This window comes from Dipteris shenzhenensis, chromosome 2 (genome assembly GCF_047967505.1).
Source record: "Dipteris shenzhenensis isolate YYH24624 ecotype China chromosome 2, Dip_SZ_1.0, whole genome shotgun sequence".
NCBI classification, from domain to species: Eukaryota; Viridiplantae; Streptophyta; class Polypodiopsida; order Gleicheniales; family Dipteridaceae; genus Dipteris; species Dipteris shenzhenensis.
The window spans coordinates 18,551,030-18,572,483 of NC_141597.1; the positions used below are offsets into that span (position 1 = coordinate 18,551,030).

Genomic DNA, 21,454 nt, shown 5'->3' on the forward strand with positions numbered 1-21,454 from the left:
GGAGCGAAGAAAAAAAACACGCTAGTAACCCATGACCCACATTCTTAAAAAAATGGGCTAGAAACCCACAACCCACATTCTTTAAAAAGCAACCCACGGCTCCTCCCCCTCGTAGGTGTCTCCAAAAGTAGAGGTGGCCTCTAACCTGCATGACATCTACTCAAAATTGAAGCACAACTAGTTCTAAATTGTTGACCAACTTATAGTAGCACCTTAGCAATAGTAGTAATGCCTCAAAAAGAGAAGCACTTTGATTGCAAGAATGGAGGAGTCTGATCCAAAAAATTGACCATAGGAAAACACCAATGCCTTCCATAAAACCAAAGGTAGAAATTCCTTTGCAAAACAATTAGCAAGCAACCCTAAAACAAATATTGACAACTCAAATGAAATGCAACAGTGTCAAGATGTTGAAGTCAAATGCTCAGTGATGTCAAACATGATCTAAAACCGAATTGCTTTGATACGAAATGTTGGCAAGAAGACAAGATATAAGACATAGATAAAGATGGAGGAGCAACATGTTATGTCACCTAGCAAAATAAAAGAAGAGAGAAGGCATCTAACATACACTAGATATCCAGGGTGAAAAACCTTTGGGAAAAATTGCCCTTGGTAAGGACTCAACACTACTATAGTATGCATACATACAACATCAATGAGACCACTCACTCTTTTGATTCATGGCAAAAGATATGACTCAAGCTATGAGATCACTTAAGATATAGCGATATAAATTAGATATCTAGGGGGGGAATGCCCTTGGTAAGCTAAGTTCACATACAATGTATGCATATGCTATACTCACTATAGTACGCATACGTCGTACTCACTATTTTGATTCAACTCCAAGCTACGATATCAATCAAGGTTTAGTGGTAGTCATAGAGTTTGTGATTCCAACAAAGTTGCATTTAATTAGTAGGAAATTGGCCATAAGAGGTAAGTGATAAATTTGTGTTGCTAGGTAGTTTCATGAGAGTTGAGCCATGGGTGTTATTGGTGAGTTGCATTTTATTAGGAGGAAATGGGCCACCATAAGATGTAATTGATCAATATGCCTTTTCTTGATAGTTTCCAATATGTGCTTAACACACTTGAGTGCACATCTGCAAGCGCAATTGCATGCAAATCCCTTGACACAGGCACGACCCACAAGGTATAAGTGGAAGTGCAAACCACGTGCTGACATACCCATCCACATACCCACACACACACATGTACTCGCACCCACTCATAGCCACACTTGTACAATTGTACACTCGCAGCCACATCCATTCACACATATAGACTTGTACATGCACACCCACATCCATCTACCTCTTGCCCATTTTAGCAAGGAAATCTCTCTATGCACATTTCTCTCTCTCTCTCTCTCTCTCTCTCACACAGACACACACACACACACACACACACACACACACACATAGAGAAACATCATTATCTATGTGGCTTGTCTTTGTCTTGTCATTCTTAGACACACAAGAACCTAGACTTCTATGGATGACATGTCCATCCAACTTTGTGAGTGCAGCTTGTCCTTGTAATATTGTACATGCATCATTCATCATTCATTCACATAATGTCAACAAGCAATCCCTTCCATGGTACAAGAACATAGTTCTAAGACTAAGTTGAGCAAGAATGCCGTTGAGGCAAGAGTTAAATCACTGTCCTTGTCCTTGTCCAGGTGGATTCGAATGTTGTACCCAGTTGTGGGTGCGCCATTCTTGCCAAAGTAACCAAAATATATTTGTGTACTTGGAGATCAGATACTATCTGCCTTGACATACAGTGTGCAGGAAACTTGGAGTCTGCATGCAAGAGAGAGACACAGACACAGAGAGAGAGAGAGAGAGAGAGAGAGACAGAGAGAGGAGAACACACCACCTTCCCGTTCCTGCTTCTACATTCACCAATTTCTGCACTCTTTGACAATGGTCTTCGGTCTGTCTCAGGTGAATTTTCTCTCTCCCTCTGTGTGTGTGTGTCTTTTCCTCTGTCGATGTAATATTGGGTTGATGAGTTCTGTGTTGGCCTCTGCCTTTTAAGAAACTAGGCTATATATAGACTGTCTGCTTTGGTTTTTGCTTTCGCTATGGTTGTTGTCTGTCTCCCCTTCACCTATGGCTCTTTGGGTGAGTTCTCTCTGTCTTTTTACCCTACTGTTGTGCTCAGAAATTTGCCCGTCACCAGAACTTCGCCCTAGAAGACCCATCATGGTGTTTGTTGGATGCCTTGTTTTAAATTCTTTGTCTACAGTTTCGTGAGCAGCAGAGCTTCGTGTCAGGTTTTACCTTATGACTGGAACCGCCTGCTTTTTGTTGGCCTCAGGACCATAGCGTACAGCGGTAGCCGCGCTGAGAGCATCTCTGTGGGGGTGTAGGCATCATGGCAAGAGGCAGCGACGACCGGAAGAGGAAGCGGCAGCGATTGAGCGCTCCCGACATGGAACTCCATGCTTCATCCCAAGTTTTACCAGACGAACAGGGCACTAAGCTTTCCGAAAGCGAGGATCCCGTTTTGAGGGTGCTTGAGGCAGCGGAAGAGAGCTCTAAGGCGGACAGGGTATTACGCCCACGGTCTGGCTTAGGCAAAGCGGGGAGTGCCGGTGTAACCGAGGGTTTGTCTGTCGATAGTCCTCGAAATGCATCGCTTGAGAATGGCAAAGCTAATCAGGGAGATGAAGAAGGAAACAAAGTCGTCGACATGTTGCTGTCTCTGCATACTCTCAAAGAACCAAGTGCTGCGACACCTATGGACAACGGAGAACCCAATGTGCTCCAGTCAGGTATCGGTTTGTCGCGCGATGCACAAGGTGCGGAAGAAAGGGCAATCAGTTCTGACGCCGCAAAACATGAATCGTTGGAGGGTCTGAGAAGTTATCTAGAGAAGTACAATGGACTGCTTGAAGAAGGCTGGGACGTTGAGATTCAGAAAAGGCCAGATGGAAGGGTGAACAAGATTTACTTTTCTCCTGCAGGGGAGAAGTTCAGGTCACGTGTTGAGGTTGCGAAACACATGGGTTTATTCGACTCTAAGAAGCTTGTGGGGAATACGGAGATTGCAAGCAATGGTGGCAGTCTGGATTTTGCTCGGCGAGGTTCAAAGAATCAGAAGAACCACTTTCTGGTTGATAATGACGATATCAAGGTAGGAAACGCGAAGAGTGATACCGCAGGTTCTGTCAGAACGACTTTTGAAGGTTCTCAGGATCAGCCTTTCAAGCTCCATGGTGAAGGTGGGACGATACAGACACAAGAGGAGGAATTCAGCGGCGAAAGCAAGGTGAGTTCCAACAGCTGTGTGATTTACAAGAAATTTTCATCTTACATTACCATCGCTTCTGTGTGATCATCAACTTCATACCTAGGCAAGAATTGAAGAGTTCCATTTATTTCGCTCTTTCAGCCAGGTTTTTCGTTCTGCTGCACGTTTTGGAAACAGTTCACAAAAAGTGGATAATGGCAGAAAACAGCCACATCGGAAAAGAAGAACCATAAACGATCTATCCATGATCAGGGGTTGTCTTCGTTTCATCAATCTGAATCCTGTACAAATGAGAAGAGGGGATTGCATGTAATCTTTTCAAGCTGGTCTTCTAAGGCTACCTTACAACTAGGATTTGGGCTGTCCCTAGCCTTACGACAAGGATTTTGGGCTGTCTCCCAGATACGATATTGGAGATATACTTCATGTTTATGAACTGGGCAGTACAGTAAACAATCTTATCAATGGATCCATTCTCGAGGCATACTATGGTCTCTTTAGACTTTAGAGTGTCCGCTGATTACAAAATACAAGGACAGGATGCTTTCATTTTTAACATACTGCATACTTGTGCATGCTCCTTTAATGTATGTTGAAGAGAGTTGCTTACTCTCTCCTTTAGTGATTACTTTTTGATTAACCTTCTCCTTTAGTGCTAGCCTTTGTCATGGCTGAGTCTGCCCTTGACCTCTGGAGTGCCGACAGAAACTTAGTACGAAGACTTTGTGTAAATGGATGCTCAAGTATGTGTGGGTGTGTGGATTTGTATGTGTGAGAGCATATCTTTATACTATGGTCTACACCCACTGTTGGGGGCTGATGATGTCAGTGGGATGTCATAGTAGCTAGTCTTTTGATACGTAAAATCTGTTTAAACCTAACTTTTTTTTAAAATCACGGGCATAGGCACCTGGATTATCCTCCCAGCCAACCTCGGTGGTAGTAAGCTCTCTATATATTTTCGTTACGTGAAGGCCCCTGCTTACTAAATTCCACCAAGCCCCAAAATTCCCTAGATGGATCTAGTATGCCACATGTCTTCATTCTAGGGTCCCTCCTTAATGCATCATTTACCCCTCTATTGGGATATCATTGAAACCATTTGCCCCTTGGCACATTTCATGCATTTAGGCCCCTTAGCCTTAGATCCACCTAGTCTAGTGCCATATCACCCTCACTAAGGACCTGGACTTTAATTCCTTTTTTCTGATCATTTACGTAAAGCCCAACAAATATAATACAAACATTGATCCTTTAAAGGAAAATGTCGACTGACCCTTCCGAGGTCATGTTGCCTCAACTTGAGCGTAACATTCCTTCCCTCTTCAGGCATCAACGTCCTCGATGATAAGTCTGGAAACACTCTCCGTAACTGGTATACGGATTCCCAGGTAGCTTTTGATAGAGGTAGACCATGCCATGCAACCAACACTGTGGGTATCTTCCGATTGCGTACTTGTATTGTTCCTCGGTCTAGGATTCCTGTTGGTTTGCGTCTTGCATTATCCTCTATCTCCTGAAACAAAACAATACCCTCGATTAGTGAGTCACCTGTATGCAAAAATTTCTTTAAACGAGAAACATGAAACATTGGGTGTGTTAGAATTACAGATATAATTCAGCAGTGACCAATGTAATTTAATAAGCTAGTTAGGGGCATTTTTCCCTCTTTAAGAGGTTTTTCCCCCTAACCGCAGTTAGTTCACTAACTATGGTTAGTGACTACTAAGGTTTTGTCACTAGGACAAAACCTTATCTCTCACTCATTGAGTTGTACTCTTCACACTCTTCTATTGCAACTTAGCTTTCAGCTTCCAAGCTTTCAGCTCTCACTCTCTTGCTCTCTCTCACTCTCCATTCTCTCACATTTGGTATCAGAGCATTAGATCTAGCCCCCTACTTCTTCCCCGTTGAGCTCCAGCTACAACCCATGCTTCGCTGCTACACCCCGTCCGTACAGTCCGTACGATTGTACGGAATCCGCACCGTACCTGTCGCATCGTACTTGCCGTACCGTACTTGCGTTGCAGATCTGCGTCGTACATCGCGTCCGTACAGCTCGCAGAGGTCGTCCGTACATCGCGTCAGTACAGCTCGCACAGGTCGTTGTACAGTTCGTCGTCAGACTGCCGTGGTCGCCGTACATCGCGTCCGTACAGTCTGTCGTCAGACTGTACGGTTCGCCGTACAGTGCCGTACCAGCCCTACAGCTCGCCACCACCAGCTGTACAGCTCGTTGTCTTCGTCCGTACCAGCACGTACGTTCTCTGTACTGTCAGCCGTACAGTATTTCCGTACTGTCAGCCGTATAGCACTTTCGTGCTGTTAGCCGTACAGTACTTCCGTACTGGACCTGCTTCCGTACAGCAGGTAGTCCTTTGATTTCGTACAGGAGAAACTCGCAGGTGATCTTTGGCAGGCACATTTTGCAAACAGCCATTGTTTGGCTCAGTTTTTTTTTGGGAGTACATTTGGGGCATTTTGTTTGTTACAGACATTGCAATCATTTTGTAGTTTCGGAGCTACACTTGGAGCAAACATTGTAGATTTGGTCTGAAATTTGGGGCTTTCTACTGAAATTGCAAAATTTGGGGCTTTCTGTACTTCTGCCCCTTTCTGGTTGCAATTTCAAGCTCGAAATTTGGGGCTTTCAGTTCTGCAGTACAATTTCTTGAAGCAATTCGGGGATTTTGTAATTACATTGCAATCTCGCAGTGAAATTTGGGGCTTTTGCAGACAGAGCGCAATTCTTGCAACATTTGGGACTTTGATCTATTTGCCCCTTTCCGGTTGCAATTTTAGGCCTATTTTGGGGCTTTTGTGTTGGGAGAGCAATTTTTGGAGTTTTCAGTTCATACTGCCTTTCTTGGAGTGTTTTGCAGCACATTTGGCAGATTCTGGAGAGTTTTTGATGCTTGGACAAATTTCTGACAGTGCAAGTACAGAAATCTGAGTTGCATTTACAGCCAGTGCTTGGCTGTGTTTTTTGGGAGTTGTGCATTTCATTCCGAGTAAGGGAATTCAGTTTTGTATCTGCTTAAATCTCTTTCTCAGATATGGCCCAGCAAAATCAGAATGACTTCCAGTTCGGTGGTCTTTCACAGGAAGACAAGTTGGATGGTACCAACTACTCCCTCTGGAGTTTTATGGTACGCAATATTCTGATTTCTCGCAATTTATGGGATTATGTGAATGGGGGTGAGATTCGACCAGCAGGTATGGCACCTAATACCCCTCCTCAGCAAGGAGGTGGAAGAGGTCGTGCACAAGGGGCAGCTGCAGAACAAGTTGTTGGTGCAGCTATAGCCACTACTCCAGAGCAGAAGAGATGGGATTCACGGGATGCCTTAGCTTTGTCATGCATCTCTCTTTCAGTGAAAAGATTTATCATTCCGCCGTGTAAGACCTCCAAGGCAGCGTGGGATATTTTAGAAAGCATGTATGCAGCCTGGAATGATGCAAGGGTATCTTTTTTGAAAAGAGAGTTAAGTAATACACATATGGAAGAGGGTGACTCCATGTCAGTCCACCTCACAAAGCTACAAGATCTTAGAGAGCAATTGTTAAATATAGATGAAATTATTCCTGATTCAGAGATGATTACAACCACTCTGAATTCTCTTCCTGAGTCTTATCTCAGCTTTCATACCTCGTTGAACTTATCATTGAGGGGGGGTGCAAATCCTCTCACTTTTCATGAGTTGATAGGACTTCTGCTTCAGGAAGAGCAGACCAGGAAAAATTTGGCTTCACGTGCAGGTGAACAAGCCATGCTCTCAAAGTTTAAATAAAAAACAAAGGGACAGGCAAAGACATCAGTAAATCAGCCTTCCAGTGGGTCAGGACAGCCTTCACAAAAGGCTAAAAATGATGCAAGTAAGCCCAAGAAGAAGGGTTTTGGTCACTACTGCAAAAAGCCAGGTCATCACATTGCAGAATGCAGGAAAAAGGCTTGCAAAAGAGAAGAAAAACAGCTCGGGTATGGCTGTTTCAGATTCAGCTCCTCATGCATCTGACAGTGGGGATGCTGCAGCCAACTTTGTTGGACAGGATTATGCCTTTTTATCTTGCATTTCAGATTCTAGGCAGGTCATCACATTGCAGAATGCAGGAAAAAGGCTTGCAAAAGAGAAGAAAAACAGCTCGTCACATTGCAGATTCTAGGCAGGTCATCACATTGCAGAATGCAGGAAAAAGGCTTGCAAAAGAGAAGAAAAACAGCTCGGGTATGGCTGTTTCAGATTCAGCTCCTCATGCATCTGACAGTGGGGATGCTGCAGCCAACTTTGTTGGACAGGATTATGCCTTTTTATCTTGCATTTCAGATTCTAGGCTGGCTGCTCCAGATGCTCGGGATAGTACAGCCACTTGCAGTGATGATGCATATGCATTTTTGACTTGCAGTTATGACTCTTCTACGGATACATCTGCTTTCAGTGTCAATGAAACACTAAACATTTGGTATTTTGACAGTGGTGCATCCAAGCACATCACTTCTAGGAAGTGTCTTTTTACTTCTTTGCATCCACCTCCAGTTGGTAAGAAAGTTACTTGTGCCAACAACTCATCATATTCAGTACGTGGCACAGGAGATGTTGAGCTCACTGCCATTGATGGCTCAATTTTCAGACTTTCAGATGTCTTATATGTGCCTGGTATAACCACAAATCTTCTTTCAATGTCCACTCTTAACAGAGCTGGATTTCAGGTCATCTTTGAGGATGACAAATGTGCTGTCCGAGACAGGGAAGATGACTATGCCTTAAGATTATCTGGTACTCTGCTGTGTGGGCTTTTTCAGCTTGATCTTTTTGAGAAAAAAGCAGCCCATGCTCTTGCAGTTTCTACCCCTACAGCTGCCATGCAGAATGCAGAATTATGGCATGCCCGATATGGCCACAAGCATTACAACAGCTTGATGACACTTCAAAAGTATTCCATGGTTGATGCATTGCCACCTCTTAAGATACCTCCTCCACATGCCTGTGAAGGGTGCATTTTAGGTAAGATGCATAGATTCCCCTTCAAGAAGGATGGTTCAGTTAAAGCTGTCCGCAAATTACAGCTTATACATAGTGATGTCTGTGGTCCCATGAGGACTCCATCGTTGGGTGGTCATCTCTACTTCGTTACATTTATTGATGATTACTTCAATTTCACTTGGGTTTTTGGGCTGAAACGCAAATCAGAAGTGTTCATGGTGTTTAAACACTTTTCAGCCATGGTTGAAAATGAAATCGGACTCAAGATACAGACATTGCGCACAGATAGAGGTGGGGAATACTTGTCTGCAGAATTTGATGCTTTTTTGAAAGGCAAGGGTATTGTGCATCAGCTCATAGTCAGGCTGACCCCTCAGCAAAATGGCAAAGCTGAGAGGAAAAATAGAACTCTCATGGAGATGGAAAGATGTATTCTGAAAAGCAAACACATGCCTCACAAATTCTGGCTTGAGGGTTTGATGTGTGCCAATTACATTTTGAATCGGGCTCCCACTAAGGCTTTAAAAACAAATACTCCTTATGAGGTCTGGAATGATAGAAAGCCTTCAGTGGATCACTTCCGAGTTTTTGGATGCCTTGCTTATGCTCATGTGCCAGTTGAATTTAGGCACAAGTTGTCAGATAAAGCCATCAAGTGCATATTTGTTGGGTACAGTGCAGAAAGCAAGGGGTACAGTCTCTACAATCCTGCTACACGATCCTGCTACACGCAAGATCATAGTCAGTAGAGATGTGATATTTTCTGAAAATTCAGCTCACACTCGGGCTGAATTTCAAATGCCTTCTTCTTCAGAGGATGTCTTTGAGGGGTTGCTACCCATTGCCTTGGGTTCCCCTGCTGATTTTTCTGATGCAAATCAGAATTTACAGCCACCTCCAGATGCTTTAGTTCCGCCACAGGATGTCTTGCCCCTCCACAGGCAGTGGAACAGGTGGTGCAGCAAGAAATTGCAGACATACACGCAGCAAAAACAGTCCCAAACTGGCTGTTACAGACTCTCAGGGAGAGTAAAATTGATGCTCCGTTACCTGGCAGGACTCGCAGTGTAGCAAGGCACATGGAAGGTGCTAATTCAGTGGAATCAGCATATGCAGGTATTCTTCTTGATGAGGAGGAGCCTGCCACATTCGAAGAGGCAAAGGACAATGTGCGTTGGATGAATGCCATGCACGATGAGTTGCAGTCCATTGCAAAAAATCAGACTTGGGATGTTGTAGACTTGCCACCGGGTAAACATGCCATTGGCACACGATGGGTTTTCAAGGTCAAACGGAAGCCAGATGGCTCCATTGATAGATATAAGGCAAGGCTGGTTGCTAAAGGCTATGCTCAGAAAAAGGGCATAGATTATGAGGAGACATTCGCTCCTACATCCCGGATGACCACCATCCGATCCGTTATTGCAATGGCTGCACATTTTGAGTGGAATGTTCATCAGTTGGACATAAAAACAGCCTTCTTAAATGGGGACTTGCTGGAAGAGGTGTATGTCAAACAACCTCCAGGCTTTGAAATTACAGCAAATGCACTTCAAGTATGCAAGCTCAACAAAGCTTTATATGGGCTGAAACAGGCCCCTCGTGCATGGTATGCTAAGATCCATGCCTTTTTGACCAGCAAGGGGCTGCACAATAGTCCTACTGAGAGCACCCTCTACATCAAGATGGATGGGGGGGAAATTTTAGTCATCCGTCTTTATGTCGATGACTTACTGCTCACAGGGTCCAATGAAGACAAAATTGCAGATTTCAAAGCTGATTTGCAGACCAACTTTGACATGTCAGATTTGGGGCTGCTTCACTTTTATTTGGGGATCCAGTTCTCTCATGAGAGACGTGGCACTGTTATGTCTCAGTCCAAGTATGTTCAGAAACTCTTGGACAGATTTAACATGCATGATTGTAAGCCCATAGCCACTCCCATGGAGCCGGGGCTGAAACTCACAATGCATGATGCAGGAGAATTAGTTGATGCCACACTTTACAGTCAGGCTGTTGGATGCCTCATATATCTTTGCAACACTAGGCTGCTTCACTTTTATTTGGGGATCCAGTTCTCTCATGAGAGACGTGGCACTGTTATGTCTCAGTCCAAGTATGTTCAGAAACTCTTGGACAGATTTAACATGCATGATTGTAAGCCCATAGCCACTCCCATGGAGCCGGGGCTGAAACTCACAATGCATGATGCAGGAGAATTAGTTGATGCCACACTTTACAGTCAGGCTGTTGGATGCCTCATATATCTTTGCAACACTAGACCTGATATTCAGTTTGTAGTATCTCAGGTGAGCAGGTACATGCACAGCCCAAAAACTATGCATTGGCAGGCAGTTAAGCGCATCTTCCGTTATTTGCAGGGCACGAAGTCTTTTGGCTTGCTATTTCCCAGGGGGGGTGATTTGCAGATGCATGCCTACAGTGATTCAGATTGGGCTGGTGATTATGACACTAGGCAGTCCACTAGTGGCAATTGTTTCTTTTTGGGTAAATCTTGCATTTCGTGGATGAGCAAGAAACAATCTATAGTGGCTACCTCATCATGTGAAGCTAAGTACAGGGCAGCTTTCACAGCAACAGCTGAATGTGTCTGGTTGCGACGTCTATTTGCTGATCTTCATCTGTCTTTGGAGGGTCCTTCTCCAATTCTCACTGATAGTCAGAGTGCCATTGCAGTGGCAAAGAATCCAGTGTTTCATGCTCGCATGAAGCACATTGAGGTTCACTATCACTACGTCAGAGAGAAGTTGCATGCAGGAGAGATCAGTATGATCTTTGTGTCCGCACATGACAACGTTGCAGATATTTTCACCAAAGCACTACCACGTGAAAAGTTTGAGGCATTTCGCAGTGCCCTGAACTTATATCCGTTTGGTGATTGATCAGCCTTGTATATGACATTGGCACTGCAGGGGGTGTTAGAATTATAGATATAATTCAGCAGTGACCAATGTAATTTAATAAGCTAGTTAGGGGCATTTTTTCCTCTTTAAGAGGTTTTTTCCCTTAACCGCAGTTAGTTCACTAACTATGGTTAGTGACTACTAAGGTTTTGTCACTAGGACAAAACCTTATCTCTCACTCATTGAGTTGTACTCTTCACACTCTTCTATATGTCTCGAAGTTTTCAGAGCATGGACAACAGCATACAACTCTACTTCATGAGTTGGCCGATTTCGTTGAGAGGGAGAAAGCTTCTTGCTTTCAAAGGCTACTGGCCTTTCCTCTTGGAGGAGAACTGCTGCTACCGCAATGCCACTTGCATCGGTTTCAAGGAAAAACAGTTTCTGGGGATTAACTATTTTTAACACCGGTCCTCAGACCACAGCTTGTTTTATGGTGTTAAAACTTTCCTGTTGATTCTATTCCCATATAAAAGGTACTTTATCTGAGGTCAGATCATTCAATGGCGATACTATTTCGAAATATCCTTTGATATGCCTTCGATAAAAATTGGACAAATTCCAAGAATGATCGCAAAGCGGTCAAACTCTTAGGGATTAGCCAAGTCAGTATCGCAGTCACTTTCTTTGGATCCATTTCTACTCCCTCAGGAGTAATTATGAATCCTAAATTTTCAAGTCTTACCACTAAATATTCAAGTCTTACCATACACAGTATAGTTTTCTTTTTATTTACATGAAAATTGGCTTTTCTCAAAGTACTGAACACTATTCTTAAGTGTTCGTGATGCTCAGTAACACTTTTGCTGAATATAAGAATATCGTCAATAAAGTGTACTACAAACTTTCCGATATACGGACGTAGTAAATCGTTCATAAGCATGACGAATGTAGTTGGAGCATTGGTAAGTCCAAAGGGCATTACAAAAAACGCATAATGTCCAAACCTACTTCTAAAAGCGGTTTTATGCACATCCTCGGCTCTAATACGAATCTGATGGTAGCCACATTTAAGATCTATCTTACTGAAAATTACGGCCCCATGTAATGCATCTAGCAAATCATCGATCCGAGCCATTGGATACCTGTGCTTATAGTGATATTATTCAATGCTTTGTAATCTATACAGAGGCTTTCTTCTTCTTTAATATCACTGGCGAAGCAAAAGGTGAGAAACTTGGTTGAATCTACCCCAACTTGAAGTATTCTTCCAGTTGTCTTCGTACCTCCGCTTCTTCGGTAAAACTCAACCTATAGGGAGCTCTATTTACAGGTTCCGCCCCCGGGATTAGTTCAATCTTATGCTGAACATTCCGCTCTGGAGGTAACCCATAAGGTAGTTCATCGCTAAAACAATAAGAGAACTCCTCTGCTATTTGATCAGCCAGCTTGGCCATCTCTCCATTTTGGGCAACGTCAGTGCTAGCCAAAGAATCATCAATTGGCTCTATCGATGCTGTACAAAGAAACAAAAACTCTTCTTGAGCTTTTCGAATTTCCATTACGGAAACCAACGGTCCTTGAGGTATATCTTTTTCACCTCGTAAGACATGCAGCACATCATTCATCTTGAATTGATAAATGTGCTTTTTCCAATCTATGGCTGGATTCTTTCTAGAATGCCAAGCCTTAGCCAGGGCTATGTCTGCATGAGCAAGCTTTGTCATTTCAAAATCAAGCTTCTCAGCATAGTCCTGAATTTGAAGCTTTAACTGGGTAACCCTTTGGTCCCATACTTCAGTTGAACTTCCATCTGCCATTTTGACTGTATATGCATAGTCAGATGGGCTAGTCTTTAGTTTCAGCCTCTTTACAAGCTTGGAGTTAATTACATTGTGCGTTGACGCTGAGTCAAACAACACAATGACATCATGATTAGCTACTTGCCCTTTCATCTTAATTAACTCCGTATCATGAAAGGCTGTATACCCCGTTGCTGCGGGCTTTGACAGGACATTATCAGGTGCACTAGTTACTAGCTTAGCAACAGACACACATAACAAAAGAGATACTGACCTTTGAGAATATCCCGCTAGCTGAATTTGCATCTGTTCTGCTATGGGACTTTCCTCCATTTCCACGTCGTATCATGAAAGGCTGTATACCCCGTTGCTGCGGGCTTTGACATGACATTATCAGGTGCACTAGTTACTAGCTTAGCAACAGACACACATAACAAAACAGGTATTGGACTTTGAGAATATCCCGCTAGCTGAATTTGCATCTGTTCTGCTATGGGACTTTCCTCCATTTCCACGTCGCATTTTGAGATCACCATCTCAGCCATCCGACGATCTTTGTTTTGTGGACAATCTTTCCACTGATGAGGCTGAAGGCATCCAAAACACAAGCCTTCTCTCCTCGCTTTTTCTCTTTGCTCTGGGTTCAAAGAAGACTTCGACCAAGCCCGGGCTGCCATTGGTGTTACTTTTCTTTTCATTCCAATGGTGGTACTTGATTAGGAGTCTCAATTGGTTTCGCCTGCTTGGCTTAACCACTAGGCTGTGAGGCACTCCCTTTTTCAATCCACTTCTTCTTAAACCCAGTTTTCTTCGGGTACTCATACCGAGTCCCAACCTGCACAAACCCACTTGGTCTGTTTCCTTTTGCATCCTCATAGTTCAGGGCTATGGCAATTGCTTCATCTAGCGTGTTCGCATACTTAGCCCGAACTTCCATCTTGATCCGATCATTCAATCCAAAGATAAAATCTTTTACCTGGATTGACTGAGGTAGAGGTTCATAAACTTTCATTACACTTTCTGTGAACTTATCAGTGTATTCTGCCACTGATAAATTTCTCTGACGAAGGTTTCGATGCTGATCCCAAGCTCGGGATGCTTCGTCAGGAGGTAAGAAGTGTTTTCTAAATTCTTTTTTAAACCCCTCCCAAGTAGTGGATGCCACTCCATCTTTCTGCTGTTTTATCCACCATCTGCTGCCTCATTAAACATATGGGTGGCCTCGTGGATTTTCTTCATATCATTCGTGATTTCATAAATGGTGAAGGCCTCGTCCCATTTGTGTAACCAGGTCTCTATGATATCGGAACTACGGTCAGACATCCGACCAGAATACTTTTCTGGCCTATAATTGGCAATATTAGGCACCTTAGCCCTCCTAGGCTCGATCGTATGAACACTGGATTCAGGTCCATTGGATCTTTACCTTTCTCTTCACGAGATGGTCTGGTAGACATACTATGTACCATTTTCTTGAGCTCGGATTGCCCTACATTTGCTTGTAACTGTTGTGCTAAAATCTGTTGGCAAGGCATCCTCCAATAAGCTAAAATCTGTTGGCAAGGCATCCTCTAATAAGGCAATTCTACTAGACAGTGTATGGCTTGCTGGGCGCGACACCTGCAGGGTCGGCTGGACTCTCAACTCTACGGGATCCATCTCCCGACTCTACGGGATTCATCCTAGAAGCCTCTTCTTCTATTTCCATTTAGGTTGATGGGTTTTTAAAAAAAAAAATAAAAATAAAAATTTTAATAATAAAAACAAATAAAACACCGCTTGAAACTGTATTTACAAATCGAAAGTCCAACTTCCAAATTTACAGCTAACTAGGCATATATCACACTGTAACCAAAACCACTTTTCCCTATGCTAGGGAAACTCCTGCAATTTGAATTAACTTAAACACGGATGCAAATAAACTTAGAAGGCATTGAAAACTCCCTGGCCATTCATGTAGCATAGAGAGATCAAGTTTTTTTGTATTTGAACCAGATGAATATTCCTGCTGTGGCTCAGCTACACCCTCGTTGCGGACCCAAAACACCTCAGCTCCCACTTCAATAGTTATCGTCTGCTATCTGCATAGTACTCGCTGATAACCGAGATCTTCAAATAACAAATATCACAAACAAGTCCCGTGACCACACAGTAATCCTCTACAGGTAGTCGTAACTCCAGTAACCTCACGAGAAACCAACTGCAGCAGGGAAAATGCCTCCTCGAATGTCTATTAGTGTTCTTGCCTGCCTACGTAAAGCTTCGTAACCTCCCTACATAGGTGTCATGAAGGTTTATGATATGGCTTCTTCACACAATCTCCGCGATAGTTAAATGCAATCAAAGGCGACACTAGGGTGGTCAATCCGATGGCGAAGAAGACAACCTATGCAACTATTGTAACACACGGACTTCGCACAGTAATTGAACACGAATCGAATGCTTCCAACCATATAATATTCCGCCAGCCCGTCACAACGCCAGCCAATCAATTTGCGTGCAACAACTAGTTCTTCACGCGATGCCAAAAAGCCTTGAAGGTACCAAATTTTGAACCTGCGGCTGTACGTGATCGCCTCACTATTTCTTCTATCACCAAACTGCTATACGTAACTAATACCACCGAATTCGCGATATAATTACACAACTAGCCCGTGCTCACAGGCTCGTGTAACCCCGTCTTCCACATCTTCATTCAACGATGAAAATCACCGAAATATTATTGTCAGCTATTCCTGAGGGTAACAACCCGTAAACTAGCGTGTGCTCCTATTTTAGCCTTTTCTCTCAATCTCGTAAAACAAGATCCCCGCTCCTTTATTGGCTTCCTGGTGGTAGCACGCTAACCTAGCTCAGGACTGCTTGCCTGGTACCTTAGCAGACAGAGGGACACAACGTCTGCTGAAGGCCTGCAACTAAAAAGGGCAGTCTGGAGAAAGGGTCGAAAGTCCAGCAGCTCCAGGAAGAGCTGGGCAGTCACAAAACAGAAGTGACAGACCCTCAGGGCTATTCCAATCAAACTGGGGGGAGAAGGGTCAGAAGGTGGTGAAGGGGAGAAGAAACAGGCGTGGAGGCAGCGGGGAGGAGAAAAGAGGAAAGTGGAGGGTGGCACGACGAGGAGGTGGCAAAACGATCAGATGGGGGGCATGGCCTGGAGGAGGTGGAATGGGGCAGGTTGGAGATGCCATGCATGATGCATGGAGGGGGCGGTGTGATTGAGCAGCAGGAGGGGCTGGGGGGAGGCAGAAGGAAGGCAGAAGGGTCAGAAGGTGGTGAAGGGGAGAAGAAACAGGCGTGGAGGCAGCGGGGAGGAGAAAAGAGGAAAGTGGAGGGTGGCACGACGAGGAGGTGGCAAAACGATCAGATGGGGGGCATGGCCTGGAGGAGGTGGAATGGGGCAGGTTGGAGATGCCATGCATGATGCATGGAGGGGGCGGTGTGATTGAGCAGCAGGAGGGGCTGGGGGGAGGCAGAAGGAAGGCAGGGGGAAGCGAGGCAATGGGGGAACTTGCTGGAGCAGCTTTCGATCAGTGGAGCTACCCAGCTAGTATTGGGCTCAACAGCGCACACACCAGAGAGTGCATGTGAGAGTAGGAGGGAGCACCAGGCGGAGCTCACCCTAGAGCAAGCTACTGAAGTCTACGAAGAGGCACGTGGTAATCCTTTAGGGGTTCTGTATGTCCATGAAAATCCAAGCTCCAACGACATGGACGATGCACCTGTTGTTGATGCGTCGTGGCCACACACCTAGCATTGATAGTTGCCCATGGCGTGGCTGCCTTGCTGGCAGCTTTGCGGACACAGCAGGACAACAGGCACAGCAGGACAGCAGGCACCTGTACGGCAGACACAGCAGGACAGCAGGCACCTGTACGGCAGCTGATGTCATCTGCAGCATGCTGATGCCATCGACAGTTACAGGCACAGTCTGCAGGTTCAGGCAAAGTGCTGATGTCATCTGCAGGTGCTGGTACAGGTTGGCAGCCAGTCCAGGCCTGCCGCAGGTTGCCATGTGGCAGGTCAGGGCAGATGGCAGCAGCAGCAGACCAGTTCCGGTCCACCATAAGGGTTTGGCCGGGACTCCATTCCTATTTACGGGGCTTCTCTCCCCATCATTAGCATTAGCTCTAGCCTCCAGTAAAGATTCAGCCGAGTGCAGCAGTTATGGAGCAGTAGAGGAGCAGTCTGCCTCTTCTAGACTGCTCCTCTATCTCCATTTCCACAAGAAATCCCAGTTGTATTCTCTCCTACGGGCCAGCGTTTGTGCTTACCAGAAATGGATCATCCCAAGAGGCGATCTTCATAACTGGTGCTGTCGTGGCCAACCGTTGCAAGTTATGGAAGGCCTGCAAAGCTTTGCCTATGACTTGGAACTTTTTGTCTGCATGTCTTTACCCCCTTGAGTAAATATGTAAGAGGGGTTGCGTATGTTGAAAAACCCTCCATGTGCGAGCTGTATGCTTGATACAAATTGGATCTCTTGGGCCGTCGTGGGGACAGCCCAACTTGTGATAGCTTGGATCTTCTCAGGGTCCAATCGAATCCCTTGAGCACTAATGATGTAGCCCAAATACTGAATTTCCAGCAATCCAAGTTCACTTTTCTTTGCGTTTAGATATAGCTGCTATGATCGGCGTAATAATAATATTACGTTTATCGGTCCCACACTATTGGGGCTTGGCTGGATACCTCCTCCCCCATCCTGCCATTTTCCCACTCATTCAGCATTTTTTCTGCTTTGCTGGGGCTCATCCAGCTTAGCAACCCTCTTTGCCTTCTCCTGGCTATGGAACATTTTCAGTAATATTGGGCTGTGGCCCAGCGATGTATGTCTAGATCTTTCTTGTCTAGGTGACAAGTCACATGTACATGTTAGACTGTCGCCTGACCAAGATCTGGTGAACAGGGACTCCTATGGCACATGATGATTTGAAGGTCAAGCAAGTGATGATTGGCCTAGTCATGGCACGTCACATGATATTTACCGACTGCAGTCAGACTCTGTACACAAATTCCTCCTTCCCGATCACCACTTAACTTGATCGAGCTTGACAGTATGACCAGATTAAGATGGGTACAGAGGTTACTGAGGGTAATGAATAGTATCCACGTCATAGCGGTGATGATTAGGATTTTACTCTCAATAGTTGAATTGTATTGCACAATTTCATGATTTGTAATTGATCATTAAATGCTTAACCAATGGGTTGTTTATACATGCTCATTACATGGAATGAGTTCTATGAAGTGACTATGGAAGGTTTGGTCTCTAACGAACATTTTTCATACTTTGTTTCGGCTTGTTTCGGCTAGAATCATGAAGTTGGAACTGTAAATATTAAGTGAGGATATCCAAGAGATATCTCAGTATTTTCCTATACATGTAATATAAAATTAAATTACAGGCCATGAGATACACATGAGCTCACACATTTCTTCTCGTATCTTAATGCTCTTACCTTTGTTGATGAGCACACTTGAATGGATTTCTTCCTTTGCGGCTGTTGTCTTTTAGCTAATGAATGGTTCTGTGAAATATGCAGAAAGATGATGTGTCAGTGAGAGTACAACAGTCTCACAGAATTTCCGAAATTTCGAAGTCTGATAAACCGTTGATATCTGATAAGGCAGAGGCAACAAAGGTCACTGACAAATTACAGATAACCAGGAAAAGCCCTCCCTCAGCAACATTGATAACACAGCGGTGTCAAGATGTCCTTCGCAGCATTATCTCTGCTGAAAAGTTTGGAACATTGAGCAACATGCTTAACTGTGGGACGCCATTGGGATCCCTGGACTCTGCTCTTCATATCAAGGCACCCTCGTTGATCTCTGGCTGCCTTGATTTGCATCTGATTGCTTTAAGGCTGTCTGCAGGAACCTATGGACAAACTCCAGAGATGTTTTCTGCAGATATGCAACAGGTATTGTCTCACTGGGTGTGATTGGTTCTATACAAATTGCAATGCTGATTTCACCTGACACCTACAAATTTGGAAAAAGGAAGCCAGCAATACACATATGCAGAAAAGTTCTGCTGTGGTAAATTGTGTAGAATTACTGCTGTTGAGCTTTTCCCCTATAGTATGTGACCCGCCTAGAGAATGATGGAGCTTTTTTAATGGGCTCTCGTGCAGAAAAGACTCCACAGAACCTGCTTCTGATGCTCATGTAGGATAAAAATTTTTCATAGACAAACACATGCATGCACACAGGTATTTTGCGTGCGTGTGTTACTGGTACCATGCACGCACCCCCCCTGTGCGCATGTGTGCACACACGCACACACATACATATATACGAATATATGGTTGCTTAAAGGAAACTTTGAAATAATAGGGGAATTTTTATTTGAGTATGTTGAATTTGAAAGCAGTCAGCTTGTTTTATATAAACCTGATGGCTCGTTTGCTTTGTTTCTTTCTGTTTTCAGGTCTGGAACAGTATCTCGTCAGTCGGAAATGAGCTTGTCAATTTGGCAAGGACACTTTCTGAGCTGTCAAACAACCTGTACAAGGAACAGGTAACCTATAGATCACCTCATGAAGTGTCATTATTACTTCTTGGTTAGTTTACTTACACCATTAAGTATCAGAGGGTAGAATCTTATTTTTCAAAGTTCATGTGGTTTCTTTTCTTTTTTTGGATTGGAAGTTCTGTTTGTTGATATCACAAGGCATCAAGCTGGATCAAAGATGAGATGTTATCACATCAATGGAGGATTTGGTTGATGTTGCAGATTGCCTCCTACTGTGCAAGTTCTACCATACCTGTAACTCTATCTAGTGTGCTACCTTGGAGAAGAGAGATTAAAAGGGGCATGGAGTGTTAGAAGGTCAGGGACCCACCTTGAGCGGCCATATGAGGAGGACAAGGGATCAATAAACTAGGGCAGGTAGTAATACCTGTAGGGGAGCTGATTGCGCCATGTCTAGAGATGAATGCGGAAGTTCCTGGATCAGAAGTGAGGGCAGCAATGGCTGTGTGACATCAGATCTGCAGATGCAGCAGTACAGGGTTGTGTGGCAGCATGTAGAGATCTCTCGAGAGGACTTCCAGAGCCAATCCATAAGCCTGGCAGTGGAGTAGCAGGATCTACGGACTGGAGGCAGCAGAAGGCTCAAGCAGGTCGGCACATATCAGGTCGGGCAGATTGCAGACAGGGTTGGCCTGTCTGCAGATTAAGTCGGGTTGTCTGTAGGGGTCAAGGCCCCCTTCCTGGCCTACAAACAGGCTCCCAGTTTGCACCCTTCCTACAGCCACTGAAGCCTTTTAAGGCCCCACAGACTGAAGGAGTCCTAGCATAGATTCTCTTCTGAAGTTCTCAGCAGTAAGCAATCTTCCTCGATTGCTGTTTTGCCCAGCAACTTTTGGCTGGATGTGCTCGGCTCATTCCTGAGCAGTTTTCCCACAATTGTGGATGAATGAAGTCTGAGTTCTTTTTCGATATTCTATGCTGTATTTTTGGATTGAGATGTCAGTGAGTGAGTGTATCTATCTTGTGTGAGAGGTCAGTCAGGATTTGAGACCATCGTGATGCGTTAGGTTTTCTGTTCAGCAGTCCCTTTAGTGTATCTATCTTGTGTGAGAGGTCAGTCAGGATTTGAGATCATTCTGATGCGTTAGTTTTGCTGTCCAGCAGTCCCTTTATTCTAACATGGTATTCGAGCCAAAGGTGGTACCCTCTTGATCTGTTCCGACACACGGAAGGAAGGCGTCCCTCCAACAAGGAGACATTGTTTCAGCAAGATGTTATAAACAAATCAGTTTTCTGTTTTAGTGTTGCAGTGAGTTCAGAAATTGTGGAGTGTTTTTCAGGCGCTTGCAAATGGCTTCACATATGCCTATTCCCAACTTTAGAGAGAGTGGAAAATGGGATGGGAGCAACTATGCCATGTGGAAGGTAAAGCTAATTAGGTTGTGAGGCTGATCTTGGAGATCACGGATGTGAGACCAACGATGCATCTCGCATCCTTTCCCTTGAGAATCAATTTTTCACCATGGGGACTAGGAGGAGACCATATTTAGGACCATCTTGCATGGAGGGCAAGAAACGCTCCTGAAGGAGACTACACAAAGAGCCAAAGTTATGTTGGGAGTGTTGGAAAGGTCACCTCCCCATCTGTAAGCCCCCATATGAGGAGAGCGTGGGGGGGGTTGAACCTGGTGTCTGAGAAATGGCCATTTGGGCAGCATCATGGCTGCCATGAGGGCAGACATCTATTTGATGCACATTAAGTAAAGAAGTTTGTGATTCCACTCCCCACACATTGTGTGAGCTCTTGGGCTATTCAATCACTCTTCCACTGTGTGTACCCTCTATTGGTCGATTTCTAAGATGGAGTTGGTCCATTTTGACGTATGGCCACGACATCATTCCCTAGAGACATGTATTATCTCACTTTCATGGATGATTTCTGTTGAAAATATGGGCCTATGGCCTTGGTGTGGTCCTAACCCTCTTGTGGTACCTTGGAACAATTGTGGATATTTGAGAAGTATTGAGGCTCCTAGGCGTGTGATGACACGTGGATAT

At 44.5% G+C, this 21,454-nt stretch overlaps 1 protein-coding gene across 3 annotated transcripts in view; it reads left to right on the forward strand.

Moving 5' to 3' along the window:
* The first annotated feature begins 1,680 nt into the window (after window positions 1–1,680).
* Window positions 1,681–21,454, forward strand: part of LOC147904424 (RING/FYVE/PHD-type zinc finger family protein) — a 39,734-nt gene continuing 19,960 nt past the window's right edge. The window contains exons 1-4 of one of the 3 annotated variants that reach the window (XM_087386355.1): window positions 1,681–1,958; window positions 2,335–3,288; window positions 18,462–18,842; window positions 19,352–19,441. In XM_087386355.1, coding sequence (XP_087242481.1) covers window positions 2,392–3,288; window positions 18,462–18,842; window positions 19,352–19,441 — 1,368 coding nt within the window. In that variant the 5' untranslated portion in view covers window positions 1,681–1,958; window positions 2,335–2,391. Of the gene's footprint in view, window positions 1,959–2,054; window positions 2,139–2,262; window positions 3,289–18,461; window positions 18,843–19,351; window positions 19,442–21,454 lie in introns of those variants that run through there. The other 2 variants (XM_087386365.1, XM_087386360.1) reach the window with 2 other exon arrangements.